The sequence below is a fragment of the Coloeus monedula genome (genome assembly GCF_965178545.1).
Source record: "Coloeus monedula genome assembly, chromosome: 8".
NCBI classification, from domain to species: Eukaryota; Metazoa; Chordata; class Aves; order Passeriformes; family Corvidae; genus Coloeus; species Coloeus monedula.
In genome coordinates, this window is record NC_138788.1 from 38,192,678 (window position 1) to 38,210,686 (window position 18,009).

At 50.9% G+C, this 18,009-nt stretch overlaps 1 protein-coding gene across 18 annotated transcripts in view; it reads left to right on the top strand.

Moving 5' to 3' along the window:
- Positions 1-1,346: 1,346 nt before the first annotated feature.
- Positions 1,347-18,009, top strand: part of JAKMIP3 (Janus kinase and microtubule interacting protein 3) — a gene marked incomplete at both ends in the record, with an annotated part of 28,206 nt that continues 11,543 nt past the window's right edge. For 6 of the 18 annotated variants that reach the window (XM_082285616.1, XM_082285617.1, XM_082285621.1 and 3 more), the window contains 8 exons: positions 1,347-1,481; positions 2,598-3,095; positions 13,075-13,194; positions 13,620-13,766; positions 14,177-14,308; positions 14,807-14,842; positions 15,897-15,956; positions 17,548-17,676. In XM_082285616.1, coding sequence (XP_082141742.1) covers positions 1,347-1,481; positions 2,598-3,095; positions 13,075-13,194; positions 13,620-13,766; positions 14,177-14,308; positions 14,807-14,842; positions 15,897-15,956; positions 17,548-17,676 — 1,257 coding nt within the window. Of the gene's footprint in view, positions 1,482-2,597; positions 3,096-11,264; positions 11,481-13,074; positions 13,195-13,619; positions 13,767-14,176; positions 14,309-14,806; positions 14,843-15,896; positions 15,957-17,547; positions 17,677-18,009 lie in introns of all 18 variants that reach the window. The other 12 variants (XM_082285624.1, XM_082285625.1, XM_082285626.1 and 9 more) reach the window with 5 other exon arrangements.

Sequence of the window (18,009 nt, forward strand, 5' to 3'; positions counted from 1 at the left end):
CTTTAAAGTTTAATTTATTTCTATTTCTTTGCCCAACCAAACGTTTCTTTTTATAGAAACTTCCAGGCTACAAACTCAGGCACCAGCCTGAGAAACAGCAGAACTGAGACTGTTTGTACCACCTTGGTTTGGACAGTTAATACCAGGAATGTTATTTTATTCTCCCACTTGTTTCTCTAAGTCTCAGCCTCCCCCCTCTCCCTCTGAGCCAATGCAGATGTGTAGTGACTCTCAGCAGCTCTGCCCTCCCAAATTCCAGCCCCTCTCCCAGATGCTCTGAGCACTGTCCCAGCTCCATATCCCATTTTTATATCCCCAGAGCAGCTGCCTCTCTCGGCCCTTCACTCCCTGATAGGTTCAGGCTTTTGCTCTTAGAATTCAAACCAGGCTATTTTTTATTACAATGTTGATGTGGAGGTCGGTTTTGTTGCTATTTTGCTGTTACCATTTATTATTACTCTCTCATTGCAGCTGCCCTGACCTGTTAAGCCCCATCCCCGTGCCCGGACAGGGGACGGTGCCTCCGCTGTGGTTTGACCGCAAGTCATGAGGGACAGACCGAGGCATTGAAGGTCATCGGCCAAGAACATTGCTGCCCACGTTAACAGGATTAGTATTAAAAAGGTGGGAAATATTTCCCCAAATTTGAGCAATGGAATTTTGTAGCATGACCATCCCGTGATGCCATGGTTCCATGATTCTATGAAAACAGTCTTCCCAGCGCTTGTTGTGTCCGAGCTGTGGCAGTGCCAGGGGCTGGTGCGTGGATGTCCCTCCTGAACACCCACATCCTCTGCACTGTGTGAATCCCAGTGCAGATGAAGGGATGGGACACTGCCTGGCAGGAGGGTGCAGCCAGGGGCGTCAGGCTCTGCTCCCAGGGAACAAGGGACGGGACAAGAGGAAACAGCTGCATCAGTGGAGGTTCGGGTTGGATCTTGGGCAAAACTTCTCCATGGAAAGGTCTGTCCAGCCCTGGCACAGCTGCCCAGGGCAGATGTGAAGTCCCCATCCCTGGAGGGATTTACTAACCATGTGGATGTGGCACTTGGGGATATGGGTCACTGGTGGTGTTGGGGGAACGGTTGGACTTAATGGTCTTAGGGGACTTTTCCAACCCAAAGCAAGCTGTGATTCCACACTTAGTGCAGGGAATCCCGCCCCTTCAGCTGCTGACACGTACCTCGTGCTCCTGGGAGGGCTGGGGGTGGTGTGTCCCCCGCGCTGACAGGGTGTGTGGCTGTGTTGTCCATCCCTACAGGCCGCAGAAGATGTAGAGCGCGGCGGGCGCGGAGCAGCCGGAGCGAGCGGGGCCGGGCTGGGGCCCTCCCTGCCGTGGCCTCACCATGGCCAAGAGGGGCTCCAGCAGCCGCGCCAGGGGGGACAAGCCCGACGCCTTGGCCGCCCTGCAGGCTGCCAATGAGGAGCTCAGGGCCAAGCTCACCGACATCCAGATCGAGCTGCAGCAGGAGAAGAGTAAGGTGGGCAGCTTCCCTTCCTTTGAGTGCAATTTGGTGCTATTCAGGAAGCTCAGGAATGCCAAAATTCTCTTTGGTGATTCTTCTCTTTCCCTTTTGCGCTAATTTCATTTGGATTTTGAGCTCAAACTCCTTCAAACCGGCTGCTTACCCACATGTACAATACTAGATCTCAGCTCTGCCTCCTGTGCTAATTCCCAGATTCCAAGGAGACACAGCTTCTCCCTGAGCCTTTGGGAGAGGGACAGCTGATGGGGCTGGAGCCTCAGCTCGAAGCGTTTCCAGCTCTTGCCCCCAGATCACTTCTCAGCAAGAGCATGGAACATTCATTTGCTTTTCCCTAATACCCCGAATCAGTTTCCACTGATAAACTTCGGGGTGTTTTCGCTTCCAGAATAGAAATGTGTTAGCATGCAGGGACACAATGATAGTCTGCATTTTCCCATTAATTTGCATCATTATTAGGCATTTTAGACTATGAATCCAACACACACGTACATATAAATAGAACATCTGTTAATCCTTTTGCTGTGAAGCAGCATTTGCAGCTTTAAGGCTGAGGACTTGGTTTTCCTTCTCCTTGTCCTTCACAGCCACTTCCGGCCATGGCTTCTCTAGGGTTTATGGCATGGTTTAAAACTGAAACATCATTTGAGCCTTGTGTGGTCAGGTATAGTCAGTTATCTCTGCTGAATAATTCATTGCTTAAAAAGCATCTGGTAAAATGCAGCTGTTTGGGGCTTCACAGGAGCTTGCACAGGAGTTTCACAGCAGCTTGACTACACGTGTGCAGGTTTGGTCTGCATGCCTGAGCGTGCCAAAGTGATAGCTTGGCATCTCATTTTTCCCATATTTTGGGGGGAATGTGCTGTGAGAGCTTCTGCAGAATTAAGTAAGGACTCAGACTTACTCACAAGGTATTGACTGGCTCCTAAATGTGTATTAAACACAAGCCTGCAGTGAAAGAAAGGTCTTTGCTACCACCAGTTTGTAGACACAGGCATACCAGCATTGAGGTGTAATACTGTAAAGTCACCTGCACCATTTAAAAATAATATTATGATATGTATTCATTGTTTGGTTGATTGAAAATACTGTAATTTTTTATTTTCCTTATAGGTCAGCAAGTTGGAAAGGGAGAAGAATCAGGAAGTGAAGCAGATCAAGGAGCACGAACAGCATAAAAGTACAGTGGTGGTCACAGAGCTCAAAGTCAAACTTCATGAAGACAAAATGAAAGAGCTCCAAGCTGTTCGAGAAACACTTCTGAGACAGCACGAAGCTGAACTACTCAGAGTAATTAAAATTAAAGATAATGAAATCCAGAGACTGCAGACCCTGCTCAACGCCGTGCGCGACGGGGCCCCGGACAAGGTGAAAACGGTGCTGCTCACCGAGGCCAAGGAGGAGGCCAAGAAGGGCTTTGAGGTGGAGAAAATCAAAATGCAGCAAGAAATTTCGGAGCTGAAGGGGGCTAAGAAACAAGTGGAGGAGGCTCTCACTATGGTCATCCAAGCTGACAAAATCAAAGCAGCGGAGATAAGGAGTGTGTATCACCTGCACCAGGAGGAGATCACCAGGATCAAGAGGGAGTGCGAGAGGGAAATTCGCAGACTGGTACGTGTTGCTCTCTGCTGCTGTAACTTATGCTGTTGCTAGGACATGATCGGTGCTGGACTCAGCTCAGTGGATAAGGATGGGTGTTGACACTTTGGGGCTTGCTCCAGGTCTGTTTTACATTTACTAGCAGAGGGAAACTGGTTTTTTAGGATGTTTTGTAAGAAACTTCTTGATCCGTGTCAGAGCCTGTTAATGTTGTTCACATTGAAGGTATCAGGAAGAGCCCTCGGGTTCCTGGCTGGTCAGGGGAATGCTTCAACAGTTAAGTTTCTTGGGTTATGTCTCTATTTCCTCACCAAGCATTCCTTCCTGATCCACCTTGGTCCCTCCCTTTCCCTGCTTTTGCTAGCTCCTGTGAGCTCCTCCTCCTCTCATAGTGAGGCTTACACAGTCCCAAATGCTCTTTTTCTGCACCCCTCCGTCCTACACACACAGCAGGGCATTCAGGGGGAATTCCTCTCCATACCTGGTGGTTTTCCCCAGGACAGGGGCTGGTTCAGCTCCTCTGGTGGTCCCACGAGCGGAGACTCCGCAGGCTCCCACCTGAGCAGGTCACTGGGATCTCACCTGGCCCTGCTCACCTGACCCTCAGGGACCCTTTGTGCGTGGCTGCTCAGCCTGCCCTCACCTAATCCAACACACAATCCTCAGGTGCAGCAGCTCCAGTCCCAAAGGCAAGAGTTTCACACCTCTGGCTTTGGAGTTTTCCTCTGGCGCGTGTGGGAAATGGTTGGGGAGGTTGGAAAGGATCGTGGTGCTTGGAAAAGGGGGGAACTCCCCGTGGGAGGGAGCTCCCTCCCAGGGAAGCCTTTGCACCAGAGCCTGGCAGGCCACCAGCACCTTCTGGGGCTCGGGGGTTTATTGTCTGCTGCTCTCTCAGACCTTGCCCTGTGATCCACGCTCCTGAGTGCAGGGAGTGTATCCCTGAGCTGCTGCTGCCTTTCCCAGGGACATGGGGACACATCCATGCTCTCGTGATGTGTGTTTTGGGTCTTGTCTCAGTATTTATGTGATGTCACCATTGTTCTGTGTTTGCCATGCTGCTTTACAGCCCTCAGTGTCCCGGTACAAACCCATCCAGGACTCTTTTACGTCATTAACCCTCAGCTGTTATCCAAATCCTAAAAAAAAATTTTTAAATACCCAAAGAGCTTGCAGCCTGGCCCCACATCAAAGGCTGGCAGTGTGACCATGCTACAGAGACCACCTGCAGAACCTCCTCCCCTGGTAGGATGTTGGTACAGCATCACCTGAGCCCTGACAGCCAAAGGGCCTGCAGGGACTGACACACCAGCAGTGGAGTGTCCCCGACCTTTATTTAGCTGCCTCTTCTCTCACACTTCAGGTTATTAAGGTTTTTTCATAGGTTATTTTATTTTTATGAAGAGGATATTAAAATAATTTATAACCAACTGATCTATTGATGCTGTTCAAATATCCTGCAGTGTAAGTACCTTCTTCTCTAACCATACATCACTGATGCATTGATTTCATACATCACAGTGAATGGGGGGATAATGGACATCCTAAATAAACTTGCTGCATCACATGAAAAGTCCCCACTAATGGCCTTTAATGTAGAAGATGTAAAATAAATATGGTCTTAGTTATAGGGAACAGAGTGGTTTGACAGGATGTTTTCTAAATTGCCTTTGAAAATCAAACTTTTTTAAAGTTCCTGCATGAAAGAATCAGATTGGCTCACTGCACCAATGAAATTACCTGGTGCCATGATTTTACCAAGCCCTGAGTGCTTCCTGGGTGGCTTCAAGTACTCTCAGCTCCATGGAGTCCCCCATCAGTTATTTTGGTGGGAGCTGGTGGCTCCTGGCACCTTGTGGGGAGGGCTCTGATGTCTGGGAGGAAAGGCTGTGCAGTGCCCTGGTAACAGAATCAGGAATTCACTGACACAGCTTTAGGGCATTTTTTGTGCTTACATTGACTGGCAATCTGTGACAGGATGAGAGGAAACAGCCTCAGACTGTGCCAGCGGAGGGTCAGACTGGACATCAGAAGGAATTTCTTCATGGAAAGGGTGGCCAGGCATTGGCGGGGGCTGCCCAGGGAGGTTTGGAGTGCCCACCCCTGGAGGTGCTGAAGGAATTCCTGAAGGTGGCACTCAGGGCTATGGGCTGGGGACAAGGTGGGGATGGGGCAGAGCTTGGACTCGAGGTTCTGTGATTCTGAGTATTCACCAAATAAAGCCCCCAGCTCTTCACTGTAGTTATTTCCAGGGCCAGGGTGGATGCCAATGGCTTCGGCCCATTCCCACGGAGCAGGGCTGAGCATCTTCCAGCACCGTGGGCAGCCCAGGAAAGGGAATAATGTGTTTTTCAGAGTATGTGCTCAGGCTGTTCCGGGCCCGTGTGCTGTGCTGGCACATATGGCTCGTGCCGATGGTGTCTGTACAGCCTGTGTGACGTTCAACTAACCCAGTTCAGCTGTCCCTGGCTCACAACCTCAGCAGTGGGACTGCAGCAGATGAAATCCCCTTGCAGATGGTAACGAGTACGTGTGGCAACGGCCTCCTTTGGAGAGAATTTCTAATTTTAGTCAACCGTTTTTAAATTTCAATTTGTGCATTTTAAACTGCCTTAAAATACTGCACGGCTGTGTTTAATTACATTTGTATGGGCAGGAGCACTCCCTGCTTAGTGTGTGCACAGCCAGGGGAAGCAGGGAAAGGCCAGGGGTGTTCCTCAAGCTTAACTGGCCTTGATGTTTGCTAAGTGGGGACCAAAATTCAATGTGGTGAAGAGCATTTAAACTTTAATTAACTCTGGGTTGGTCAGGAAGGAGAAGTTCTGCGCAGCCATGGCCACTGCAGCCTCCTCACTCCTGTCTCCTTTATCAGGGGACTGAGAAATCAGGAAAAGTGAGGAAATTAGATTTGTTAGAGCCTGGGGAGTGGTTATTTTCAATCTAGATAAAGCTTAGTTGATTACGAGTAGCAAAAGCTTTAATAACCTGCACCAATCGCTCTGTGAGACCACTGGACATGGAGAGCTTCACGGCTTCCTCATGGCAATGCCACCCCACAGCCAGAGGGGATCAAGGTTTTGAGCACCATTCTGAACCTCTGTGTTCTCAGAGACCCTGAGCTCTCTGCCAGACAGTGGTAAATTAGTGAAGATGTCTGATGTAAAGGGTGGGATCAGAACAAAGGGTAGGAAGCTGACTTTTTAAATTTTAATTTTATTGGTGATTGACTTAGTCATTATCTTCTCCTTTTGATTCCCTCGTGTGGTGAGAAACCCCCATATCTGGGATAATAGAGGTGGCTCAGCACACATTCAGGGTGAATCCTTCCTTTTTCCACCTGTGGATTTTTTTAGTCATTTGTGGTTTGACCCTCATTTACAACAGTATTTCTTCCAACTAAACCTGGGCTGAAGGATTTTGTTGTATATAAAAGCCAGACAACATTACTCCTATGCTTAGGAGAGTCAGGAAACCTCCTCATTCTGAGTGATTCCTTTGGTGTCTCACAGGCCAGGTTTTACAAACATTTTTCTCTGTGGACCTAAACAAGGAGTTACTCTTTTCTGGACTGTAATGTTGTCGTTGTTGTTGTACTACAACACAGCTAACACAGGGCTTGGGCTGGGGCCTCGTGGCCTCTGGGAGAGCTTGGGAGCTGTTGGCACTGGACATGGAGTTTCTGCCTCCAGCAGGAGGTCTGGGACACCCCATGCTTCATCCATGACATTTGCAAGTGGCACTGGATGGTTACCCTGGCGCTGGACCAAGCTGAGCTTCCAAGTCCCTCCCAACCCAAACCTTCTGTGACTCTGAGGCAATCTGGTGCTGCTGCTGGGTGTCAGGTACCCCAGGACAGGGAGGCAGTGGGGTTTGTCTCTGGAGAGGGAGGGTGAACGAGCAGGGCATGTGTCCCCTGTGCCCGAACCCCTCTCTCAGGGGTGTCACACCCCAGGGCCGCCCTGCCTGCTCTCACCAGGGCACCTCATCAGCCGGCTCGCAGCTCCCTGGCAGTCCCATCGAGGGGGCACAGGTCTCCTCACATGTGCTGGCTGCCAGCGCAGACCATGGGAGCTGTGCGTGCCGTGGAGCAGCTCCATCGGACGGGGATTCTCCTCCTGGGGGACTGCCTTTGACACCAGGCACCGGCAGCTTCAAAGGCCATTTTTGACAGCATGTGGCAACTTGCAAAGGCCCCAGGAACACTGCCGGGAGAGGTGTTCCAACCAGGACCCTACACTTTGGATTTGAATCAGGATGGAAATAATAACTTTAAAAAGAGTCACGGCTCAAAGCCGCCTGCGCGTGGGACCTGCGGGCGCTGCACCGGGAGCGCAGGAGGGAGCAGCCCATCTCCCTCTGCACGGGCTGCTGTTCCTGTAATTGGCACCAGCCGTGCTCGGGGCTGCTTTCGAATGAGCAGACACATAAATATTCATCCCAGCTCTGGAATGGCAGCGGGGCCTCTGGCAGGTGGTTGGATGCTCCTGCGCTGCCGCCCCTTCGCCAGCTCTGGAGCCACCAGGCAGGGTGGGAGCAGGAGAGGAGCCAGAGCCCCGGCACAGCCCAACACACTAGTACAGCACAGCACTAGTACAGCACAGCACTAGTACAGCACAGCCCAGCCCAGCACAGCACAGCACAGCACAGCCCAGCCCAGCACAGCACAGCACAGCACAGCCCAGCACAGCACAGCCCAGCACAGCACAGCACAGCACAGCACAGCCCAGCCCAGCACAGCCCAGCACAGCACAGCCCAGCCCAGCACAGCACAGCCCAGCACAGCCCAGCCCAGCCCAGCACAGCACAGCACAGCCCAGCACAGCACAGCCCAGCACAGCCCAGCCCAGCACAGCCCAGCACAGCCCAGCCCAGCCCAGCACAGCCCAGCCCAGCACAGCACAGCACAGCCCAGCACAGCACAGCCCAGCACAGCACAGCCCAGCACAGCCCAGCACAGCACAGCACAGCACAGCACAGCACAGCACAGCACAGCACAGCACAGCCCAGCCCAGCCCAGCACAGCCCAGCCCAGCACAGCCCAGCACAGCACAGCACAGCACAGCACAGCACAGCACAGCCCAGCACAGCACAGCACAGCACAGCACAGCACAGCCCAGCACAGCACAGCACAGCCCAGCCCAGCACAGCCCAGCCCAGCACAGCACAGCACAGCACAGCACAGCCCAGCACAGCACAGCACAGCACAGCACAGCCCAGCACAGCCCAGCCCAGCACAGCACAGCACAGCACAGCACAGCACAGCCCAGCACAGCACAGCACAGCCCAGCCCAGCCCAGCACAGCCCAGCCCAGCACAGCACAGCACAGCCCAGCACAGCACAGCACAGCCCAGCCCAGCACAGCACAGCCCAGCCCAGCCCAGCCCAGCACAGCACAGCCCAGCCCAGCACAGCCCAGCCCAGCACAGCACAGCACAGCACAGCCCAGCCCAGCACAGCACAGCCCAGCCCAGCACAGCACAGCACAGCCCAGCCCAGCACAGCACAGCACAGCACAGCACAGCCCAGCACAGCACAGCACAGCACAGCACAGCACAGCCCAGCCCAGCACAGCACAGCACAGCCCAGCCCAGCACAGCACAGCACAGCACAGCACAGCCCAGCACAGCCCAGCACAGCACAGCCCAGCACAGCACAGCACAGCACAGCCCAGCACAGCCCAGCACAGCACAGCCCAGCACAGCCCAGCCCAGCCCAGCCCAGCCCAGCACAGCACAGCCCAGCCCAGCCCAGCCCAGCACAGCACAGCACAGCCCAGCACAGCACAGCACAGCACAGCCCAGCACAGCACAGCCCAGCACAGCCCAGCACAGCACAGCCCAGCACAGCACAGCCCAGCCCAGCCCAGCCCAGCACAGCACAGCACAGCCCAGCCCAGCACAGCACAGCACAGCCCAGCACAGCACAGCACAGCACAGCACAGCACAGCACAGCCCAGCCCAGCCCAGCACAGCCCAGCCCAGCACAGCACAGCACAGCACAGCCCAGCCCAGCACAGCACAGCACAGCCCAGCCCAGCACAGCACAGCACAGCCCAGCCCAGCACAGCACAGCACAGCCCAGCACAGCCCGGCCCGGCCCCAGCCCAGCCCAGCCCAGCCCAGCCCGGTACAGCCCAGCCCAGCCCAGCCCGGTACAGCCCGGTACAGCCCAGCCCAGCCCAGCCCGGTACAGCCCGGTACAGCCCAGCCCAGCCCGGTACAGCCCGGTACAGCCCGGTACAGCCCGGTACAGCCCAGCCCAGCCCGGTACAGCCCGGTACAGCCCGGTACAGCCCGGTACAGCCCAGCCCAGCCCGGTACAGCCCGGTACAGCCCGGTACAGCCCGGTACAGCTGTACGCCTGCGGACCTGCACCGCTGCCCGTGAGTTCTGTGGGCCCCGTGGCCTTGCCTTTGCTTCCTTTCATTCGGTGCTGAGGGACGTCTTTCCAGAGATGCTCCCTTCCATTTGCGCTGTTTCTGCACTGTCTGTGTCTAACAGCAAGCTGCAGGCACCAAACTTGTGCGTGTTTCATGTATGGGAATTTACCCAGCTGGAGGAAGATATCAATGCTGATGTTTCCTTGTGGTTCGTGAAGGTTATGTTTAGGGATTTTTTTTTTTTCTGGAAAACAAACCATTAGTGAAATGCTGTGAAATATTTTGTGTTTTCTCGTCTCTTTGTTCCTCCCAATTTCATGTGTTGCCTTTGTTGTAATGTGTCTTTGTTTCCATGCAAATAGGAATCAACTGTCCAATATTCTGCTTATTTTAAACAAATAATCATTTGATGATGTGTTATCTTTTCATCTGCACATCCATTTTGGTTTCTTCTCATTAGGCATTTAGCAGAAAGACCTCAGGTGCTCAGGAGCATCTACGTCTTTGTTTCATTCAAAGTCAGCAGACGGTGCCTTCATGGACATTGTTGAAAGGATCTTTAGTCAATGCCACCCAAAATACCTTTCATTTGCTCCATTTTGCTTTCCTGATACCTGTGTGACCTGCGAGCACCTGCCCTGGGTGGGCCACATTGGCATTTACTGGAAACAAAGTCCTTGGAGTGACTCTTGATTCCCAATGTCATTTTTTTCCAGGTTTACAGACAAAGCAGAGATAAAAGTATTAATGCAGCTCTTAGAAGGCAAAATGTTCTTATTTGAAGCAGGCCAGCTTGAAGCTTATTTATTACCAGTTTAAAAACTAATCATTGAAATGAAGTGTCTAAAGTCTCAAAAACCAATGGCAAAAATCTTGTGTTTCTGGTGTCTGAAAGCAGCTCACAGACACCCGAGGGGATGGATGTGATGTCTGCCTGTCTGTGGAATCCACGTCTGCACCACACATGGCGTGTGGGTGTAATCAGTTCTGCAGCTGTGGATGATGTGCCTGTGTGGGTCCAGCCAGGCAGAGCCCGAGATCCCAGTGCAGGGTGTGCAGCACCCCGGGCCAGCTGGGCTGGGACCAGTGATCTTCTTGACCATGAAGGGCTCAACCACCCTTGTGAACTCCAGCCAGACCCCAGGGGTGGGATCCTGGCTGGTCCCACGGGAGGTGCACAGGCCCTTGGCACAGGCAAACAGGGAAGAAGAGAGTTAGAGGTCACTGGACAATTTGTTGTTGAAGCACTTCTTGGTTTTGCATAATGTTTATTATGTATAAGTAAAACCTCTCATGGAAAGGGAATTGCTCACACAGGAGACTTTTGGAAAGAAGAATTTTAAAAATTTCACATTTCTTCAAGGAATTTTGAAAATTTAAAGGATACTGAGGTTTCAATATTTTTCTTTAAAAATTATTAATCCAAATTTTCCAAAGGTGACATCCAAGCAAAATGCCGTCGAATCATTGAAGTGTTTGAGTGAACCAATCAAAGCGTGATGTGAATGTCAAGTTCTAATTTTTTTTACGGTATTCTGAAACGGTGATAAGATTGCAGGCTATTTCCCAGTCATTTCAGTGCCAAACTGCCTGCTGAAGGAGAGGTTTCGTGCTGTGCGGCCCGGGGAGGAGGCCAGCACTGCTGAAGTGGCGCAGCCGGTGTTCGCCGCCCGTGTCCGTGCCCGTGTCCGTGCCCGTGTCCGTGCCCGTGTCCGTGCCCGTGCCCGTGCCCGTGGGTGCTCCGGGGGCTGCCGGGCCGCTGCTGCCGTGCCGCCTGTGTGATTGTGTTCTGTTCTCCTTGTAGATGGAGGAGATTAAGTTTAAGGACAGAGCAGTCTTCGTGCTGGAGAGAGAGTTAGGGGTGCGAGCCGGGCATGCTCAGAGACTGCAGCTCCAAAAAGAGGCTTTAGATGAACAACTGTCCCAGCTCAAAGAGTCTGACCGGCATCTGAGCAGCCCCAAGCGGGAACTTCCTTATGCAAGTGGTGCAGGAGACGCTTCAGATCATTCGGGAAGCCCCGTAAGCACTTTCACGTGGTTTCACCTAAACGAGCGACCAAATGGCACCAAGTGACAGAATCTTGATGAGTGCACGCTGGAGCAAGAGCTGTCCCATGGCTGTGCAGGGGAGCCCCGAGGCACCCGCTCCCTGCTCTCGTTTTTATCATGCCCAAACCGTTGAGATTTCCAATCAAACCTCGCCATGGGAGAGCTTTTGCTTTCTGTCGTTTTGTTTCCCGGTCGGTTTGGTTTGGTTTTGTCAGCAGGGTGAAATTCTTCTGTTCTTTCTCTCCTTTTCCTCACTGTACCATGCTCAGCCACCCGCCTTAGTTTGACAGTTTGACACGATTCTGCCAACAAACGATGCAAATGCATTTCTCACCAAGTGCTGTTTGTGTGCAAGCTCTCGGAGGCGCGAGCTGGGGGCTTGGGGAGCAGATGTACGAGGCCAGTTCCAGAGGGAATGGGGAAGGCAGCTGGTGCAGAGCAGCAGGGATACCCCACAGCCTCCCAGGGCACCACTTTCTTGCTGCTCAGTGCTCTCGCCGTCAGCAGGACACAAAGTGAACCAAAGACCTCCTAACCTATGCTCTCCTGTGTATTCTCTGCAATAGCCAGAACATTTGATTTGAGTCACCCCGCCACAATGGCTTTTTCAATGTAACTCTGGCACCTCCCTGCTTTGGCCTCCCTTTGCCCAGAAAACCCCTCGGGTAACTGCCCTCGTGCCTCTGACTGTGCAGGTCGTCCTCATTGCTGATCCTCATCAAGATTTCTTTTGCGACAGCCTTGATTGTCTCAGTGCAAGTGTAAAACATGCCTGAGCAAACCAATCTACTTTATTCTTTGGCCCAAGCCTCTCCTGCACCTGTTGAATGAGGAACCCTAGACCTCCCAAAAGTGCCACTAGCACTGTGGGCACTAAAGTGCCTCTTTCTAGTTGTACTCAACTTCTGCCAAAGACCAGAACAAGTTGTAGAGAAGGGGAAAAGTCTGTCACGTTTGTCAGTAGCTGTAACTCCTCTCTGATTCTGAACAAGAACACATCTACCTATATCTCTATTAATTTCTAATTTGATTTAAGCATTTTCACTCAGATAAGTGCCCTGTGGCCTTACAAGTGACCCTTCAGGACCCCATAAGGGCCACAGCTTAGTGGCAGAAGAGCTTATTCAATGCACAGTTGCATGGATTTTCCCCATTCAGTAATTCAGTAATTTTAATACCAGTTTCTTATGACCAAGTCCTCAGAGTGGGCGATGTGTCTGAAGCTCTCAGTTCAACAGTGGCATCATTGGAACACGGCCTTCAGTTTTGATATTTTCTGTTCTGTTTCCAAGTTTCCCATTTGTGACTTTGTATTTGCATATGCATACACATATACATATGCATATACATTCCTCTGCATTTGCATTCTTTGTTACATTTCCACTCCTGACTTTCCATTGGTCTCATCCTGCAGCTTTCCATTGTCAGTTGGGTTCCATGGGTTACCCTCTACCCGATAACATTTTAAAACGTTTGCATTTGGGATAAGAAAAAGTTTGAGCTTTGTCAATGTGCTCTTGCGTGTACACTTACGAACAGTTATTTGCAGTTGATCTTTGTTTTAGGAACAGCAGTTGGATGAAAAGGATGCCCGGCGCTTCCAGCTGAAAATCGCAGAGCTGAGCGGCATCATCCGGAAGCTGGAGGACCGGAACGCGCTGCTGTCGGAGGAGAGGAACGAGCTGGTGAGTGCAGCCCTGGCGAGGGCGTGGGGATGTGCTGCCTTCTCCCAGAAACACCCGGGCATTTGCTCCTGTGCTGTTTGGGAACCCTGGCAGGAGGGACCGCCTCCTCCTGAGCTCCATGTTCGGGGCTGTGCCACGTCACTCCCCTCTTGGCTTGTACAGCAGTGGATTTTTAAGATGGCATTAGCTCGGATTATTTTTATTTCTTTTTAAAAATAAATACATTCCCCACATTGAACATTTGCTGCACAGATAGAATACCTCCTCAAGTAGGAATGCTCTCTTCCCAGTGGAAAATACCAAGAGTTTTTGATCAGTTCTGCTTTGTATCAGGAGAAAATACTGCTAGTGTGATAATTAAAGAAAATAGTTAATATATTTGATGAAAAAGCTCCAGAGGTGTTATTTTTCTCTTTGTCTTTCAGTTGAAACGTCTCAGAGAAGCAGAAAGTCAGTATAAGCCCATTTTGGACAAAAACAAACGCCTCAGTAGGAAGAATGAGGAGTTGTCACATGCCTTACGTCGAATGGAAAATAAATTGAAATTTGTGACGCAGGAAAACATCGCGATGGTGAGTGTGTGTGCCCCTGGGAGAACGTGGCATGTGGAGCTGATGGGGCTGAGGGACTCAGGCATCGGCCCAAACTTGCAGGTTCCATGGGAAACTTACATTCTGGCAAGGTCCCTTCCAACCCAAACTAATCTGTGATTCTATGATTCACCTTCAACTTTCCTGCCAGATTCACCTCATAATCCCAGGAAATCTGGACTTGTGACTCTGCCCCTTTTTCCAGCTGGAGGAGCAGGACCATCTGGCACATTTGGAGCCCGGATGTGAGGCTCAGCAAAAGGGGAGCAGGAGAGCTGCCAGGACAACCATTAGAGAGATGCATCCCTTGCTGTAAAGGGAAGGGCTAGACAAGTCCTTTGGCAAAGCCTCCTGATCATTTCCTCCTCTGCCCTGTGGTTTTTGGGTTCCAGAGGCAAAGAACTGGAGCAATAAGGAGACCAAGCTCCTTAAATGACCTTGACCACAGCCAGGAAGAAAGAGAAGTGGATTTCCTGAGACTACAAGTTATTGAGCAGCAAAACATCATTGATGAGCTCTCCAAGGTAAGTGGAAGGCTGCTGTTCTCACGTGAGAGTGACCAAGGGAAGAGCAGAGGAAGCAAGGAAGGGGTACTCGAGGTTCTGGGAGCTGACTGGGCTCTGGGAGCTGATGGGCACAGTGGGCAGCAGGGGAACCTGGCAGGCATTTCTGTGCTTAGTAGTAATACAGGCTATCTGGGGTGTGCTGTTTGGGAAAACCCTTTCAGTCTGCACTGGCCTGCCATGGCAGAACCATGTCCTTAGATGTGCTGGTGGCCAGATCTGGGAGGGAAAGTGTCCGAGCTCCTTCAGCTGGAGACACCACTGGGGCTAAAGGTTCCTGTGTACAGGGGGTGGTCCACAATCCTGGGCTTGGGGTTTTGCTTCCTTGTTACCATGTTCCCAATCCTTGGAAACAGAAAACACCAAAATCATAATACGTCTCTAAAAAATAACTTTTATTTCTTTCCTTTCTTTTTAAGCCTGTCCACTTACTGACATTATTTCATTCTTTTTCATTAGACCCTGGAGACAGCTGGCTATGTGAAGAGTGTCATGGTAAGAGTGAACTTCATCCTCATCTATGTATGCTTTCAATTGCTGTTCATGGAAGGCAGGCAGGGTACAATAATACTTATTCTCCCTTCCATCTGCATTCAGCAGTGAGCTGACACAGGGACTTCCTCAGAGCAGACTTTTTATCAGCAGTTATTCACCAGAGAAAAGCACAGTGATAGTGGAGAGGAAAGCTTTAATCCCACCACCTGCCCTGATGGCCGAGAGCGAGTGTCTCCATCTCCAGGACAACTCTGTCACCTTGGAACTGCATTTTTTCACTCTGGCTACCCCTGGCTTTGTGTCACCCCTACTGGGGTGTGCTCAGCCCTGCCCTTACCCGCCCCATCCCTGCGTTGTGATCAGCAGGGCTGTTGTGAGTTACACCACTGATGGGTATTGATGGGATGTGCTGTTCCCATTGCCAAGCAACGAGTGTTCAACTGTCCTCGGCCACTGCTGCTGGCTTTGGGGTTGGCCACCAGGCTGTGGGAGCAGCACACTGTCAGTGTCCACAATGTCACCACATCCTTGTACCAAGCAGGTAAAAGGAAAGATCTGAGGGTTTCCCCTTTGGAGCCTCCCTCTCTGCAGTCCTGGGCTTTGCAAGTCCAGAACAGAGACTTTTTTCTGAGTACTGTAAAAAATCGACCTAACTCCATAAAGGGGAAGAAATTCTTCCCTGTGAGGGTTCCAGAGGCACCTTCTAGAGCTACCAACAGGCACCAGAGCCAGGGGCGGGAGCAGAGCCAGAGCGAAGCCTGCAGTGCCATGGTCACCCACGGAGCAGCTCCAAGGAGACACCCAAGCTCTCAGTATAAAGCTTATAATCAGCTTTATTTTAGTTTGATTTTCATGGACATAAAGAGCAATTTCCAGTTGTCTATGGCAAACCTGAAAGTGTGGGAGTAAATAACCCAGGACTGGTGACAGTGTGGGACAGTGGCCAGCAGTGACCTTCCTGTCTGTTGCTTCCCCAATGGCTCCTTGTACTGACATGGTTAATTTAAATAACTGCTCTCTGCAAACAGCTAACACATATCTCTGACTCTTGCAGGAACGTGATAAGCTGCTAAGGTTCAGGAAGCAAAGGAAAAAAATGACAAGAATTCCTAAGGTAAAAAACCAAAACCTTCTATGGTGACGTGCTGATGGACAGTGCTGGGGTGCTCAGAGCACCTCAGGGCCATAGGAAGGTTCTCCTTAAGGGTCTGCAGCTGGGTCCTAAACTTAAACTTGGGTGATGTAGTTCAAGGACATTCACAGACTGTATTGGGATATTCAGGAAAAACCTGGGAGGGGCAGGGGACTTGTTTGCATCGAGCACTCTGAGCCTTTTCATGCTCTGCATTTACCCTGTGGGACTTTGGTGGGATGTGGTTGTCTTAAGAGGAGACAAATTTTATGAATTAACACATCTCCAAATGATCTTCTAATGGTGCTGCCTGAAAACATGTGCATGCTGTAAATAATTCATGATGGAGTTTAGTAACATGTGAAAATTGCTGGTTAGAGAAGCAGTGGTTAGAGCTCCGGGAAAAGGGAGTGCTGGTTAATGAGGGCTTGGCAGGGTGTTAATGTAAATATTAGCTCTAAAATGACACAGTAAGGTTTAATGTAAGGGACTGCCAGCGTGCTGTGATCCACAGATGAAGAATTAGTGAGGCTGGAGCTAATGAATCTATGAATAACTAATTGAGGTCGATGGGAGATAACTCCTGTCATCCTGAAAATCACATCCAGGCCTTCCAGGGAGTCACGTTCTGTCTCTCTGAAAGCTGGGTGGGGCTTTGGACAAGGGCCTGGGCTGCCAGGACAAGGGGAAATGGCCTCCCACTGCCAGCAGGCAGAGTTAGATGGGATATGGGATAGAAATTCCTTCCTGTGAGGGTGGGCAGGCCCTGGCACAGGGTGCCCAGAGAAGCTGTGGCTGCCTCTGGATCCCTGGCAGTGCCCAAGGCCAAGTGGGACAGGGCTTGGAGCAACCTGGGACAGTGGGATGTGTCCCTTCCACACTCTGGGATTCTGTGATTTTCCTTCAAAAGTTAGCCACTGCAAATTAAAACCAAAGGCCAGACTCTAGATATGTTTTTTTAAATCATCAATTAAAAATATCTTTAGATTTGTGAAGTGTTGTCTTTGACTTCCAAGCATTTGAAGTAAATCTTTCTTTACCATCATTCTTTTAAACAAAAAGCACCTTTGAGTGGGAAACTGGATTTCTTCAAACCATAGACACATTGCTGTGGTGATTAACTTCAAGTTTTCAAGTAAAATACTTTTCGAAGATCTAACTTTTCGTGTGAAAGTTGTGGTGCTGACAGGAGGGACACCATTGGTGATGACAGTGGATTAAAACGCATTTCAGTGCACAGGTCTCACCTCGTGTTGAGGCGAACACTCAAAAAGTGTGCTTAGCCATAGAGAAACTTGAAGGAAAATGTGTTTAAAAAGGCAGAGCCTGGGAGGTTTCAGATATGCCATTCAGGGATTCAAATAGTTTTAGGTCCCATTTGAGCTCTGTGGTGGGGTGAAAGATATTGTAAATACATATGTAAGGAGTGGGCTAGTTGTCGAAGAGCAGCAGAGCGAGACTTGCCAGCACCCTGGAGCCGAGGTCGCTGCGGGTGCCCGTGTTCAGGCCCCGGGGTGCCGCGTTTGTGGGTGCCAGGGCTGCTCCCCGGGCCCCTGACCCTCCTCTTCGTCAGAAGCCGGTGGTGGAGACGTTCTACGGCTACGACGAGGAGGCTTCCCTGGAGTCCGATGGCTCCTCCATCTCCTACCAAACTGACCGCACTGACCAGACCCCCTGCACTCCTGAAGACGACCTGGAAGAGGTACTCCTCAGAAATCTCTCTTGGTTTGGTTGTAACCTTGCTGCTGATTTTTAAGGAAATTCCTGGTCCGTTCCATCATTTCTATCTCCCATTTCTGTTCTGTCATACTGTTCTAGCATTCTGTCACCTCGGACCAGAAAATTAAACATTTATGTTCAATTTGGTACTGTGCATATTGGTCAGTATCTCTAAATCTCAGGTCTTCAGTAACTTCACAACTTCTAGCCAAGCTGGAAATGTCATATCCTAAGAATATTAAATTTACAGCAGGTTTGTAGGTCTAATGAGTAATTGGACAACCCTTGGGAGATGTGTTCACTCTGAGGCTGGCTG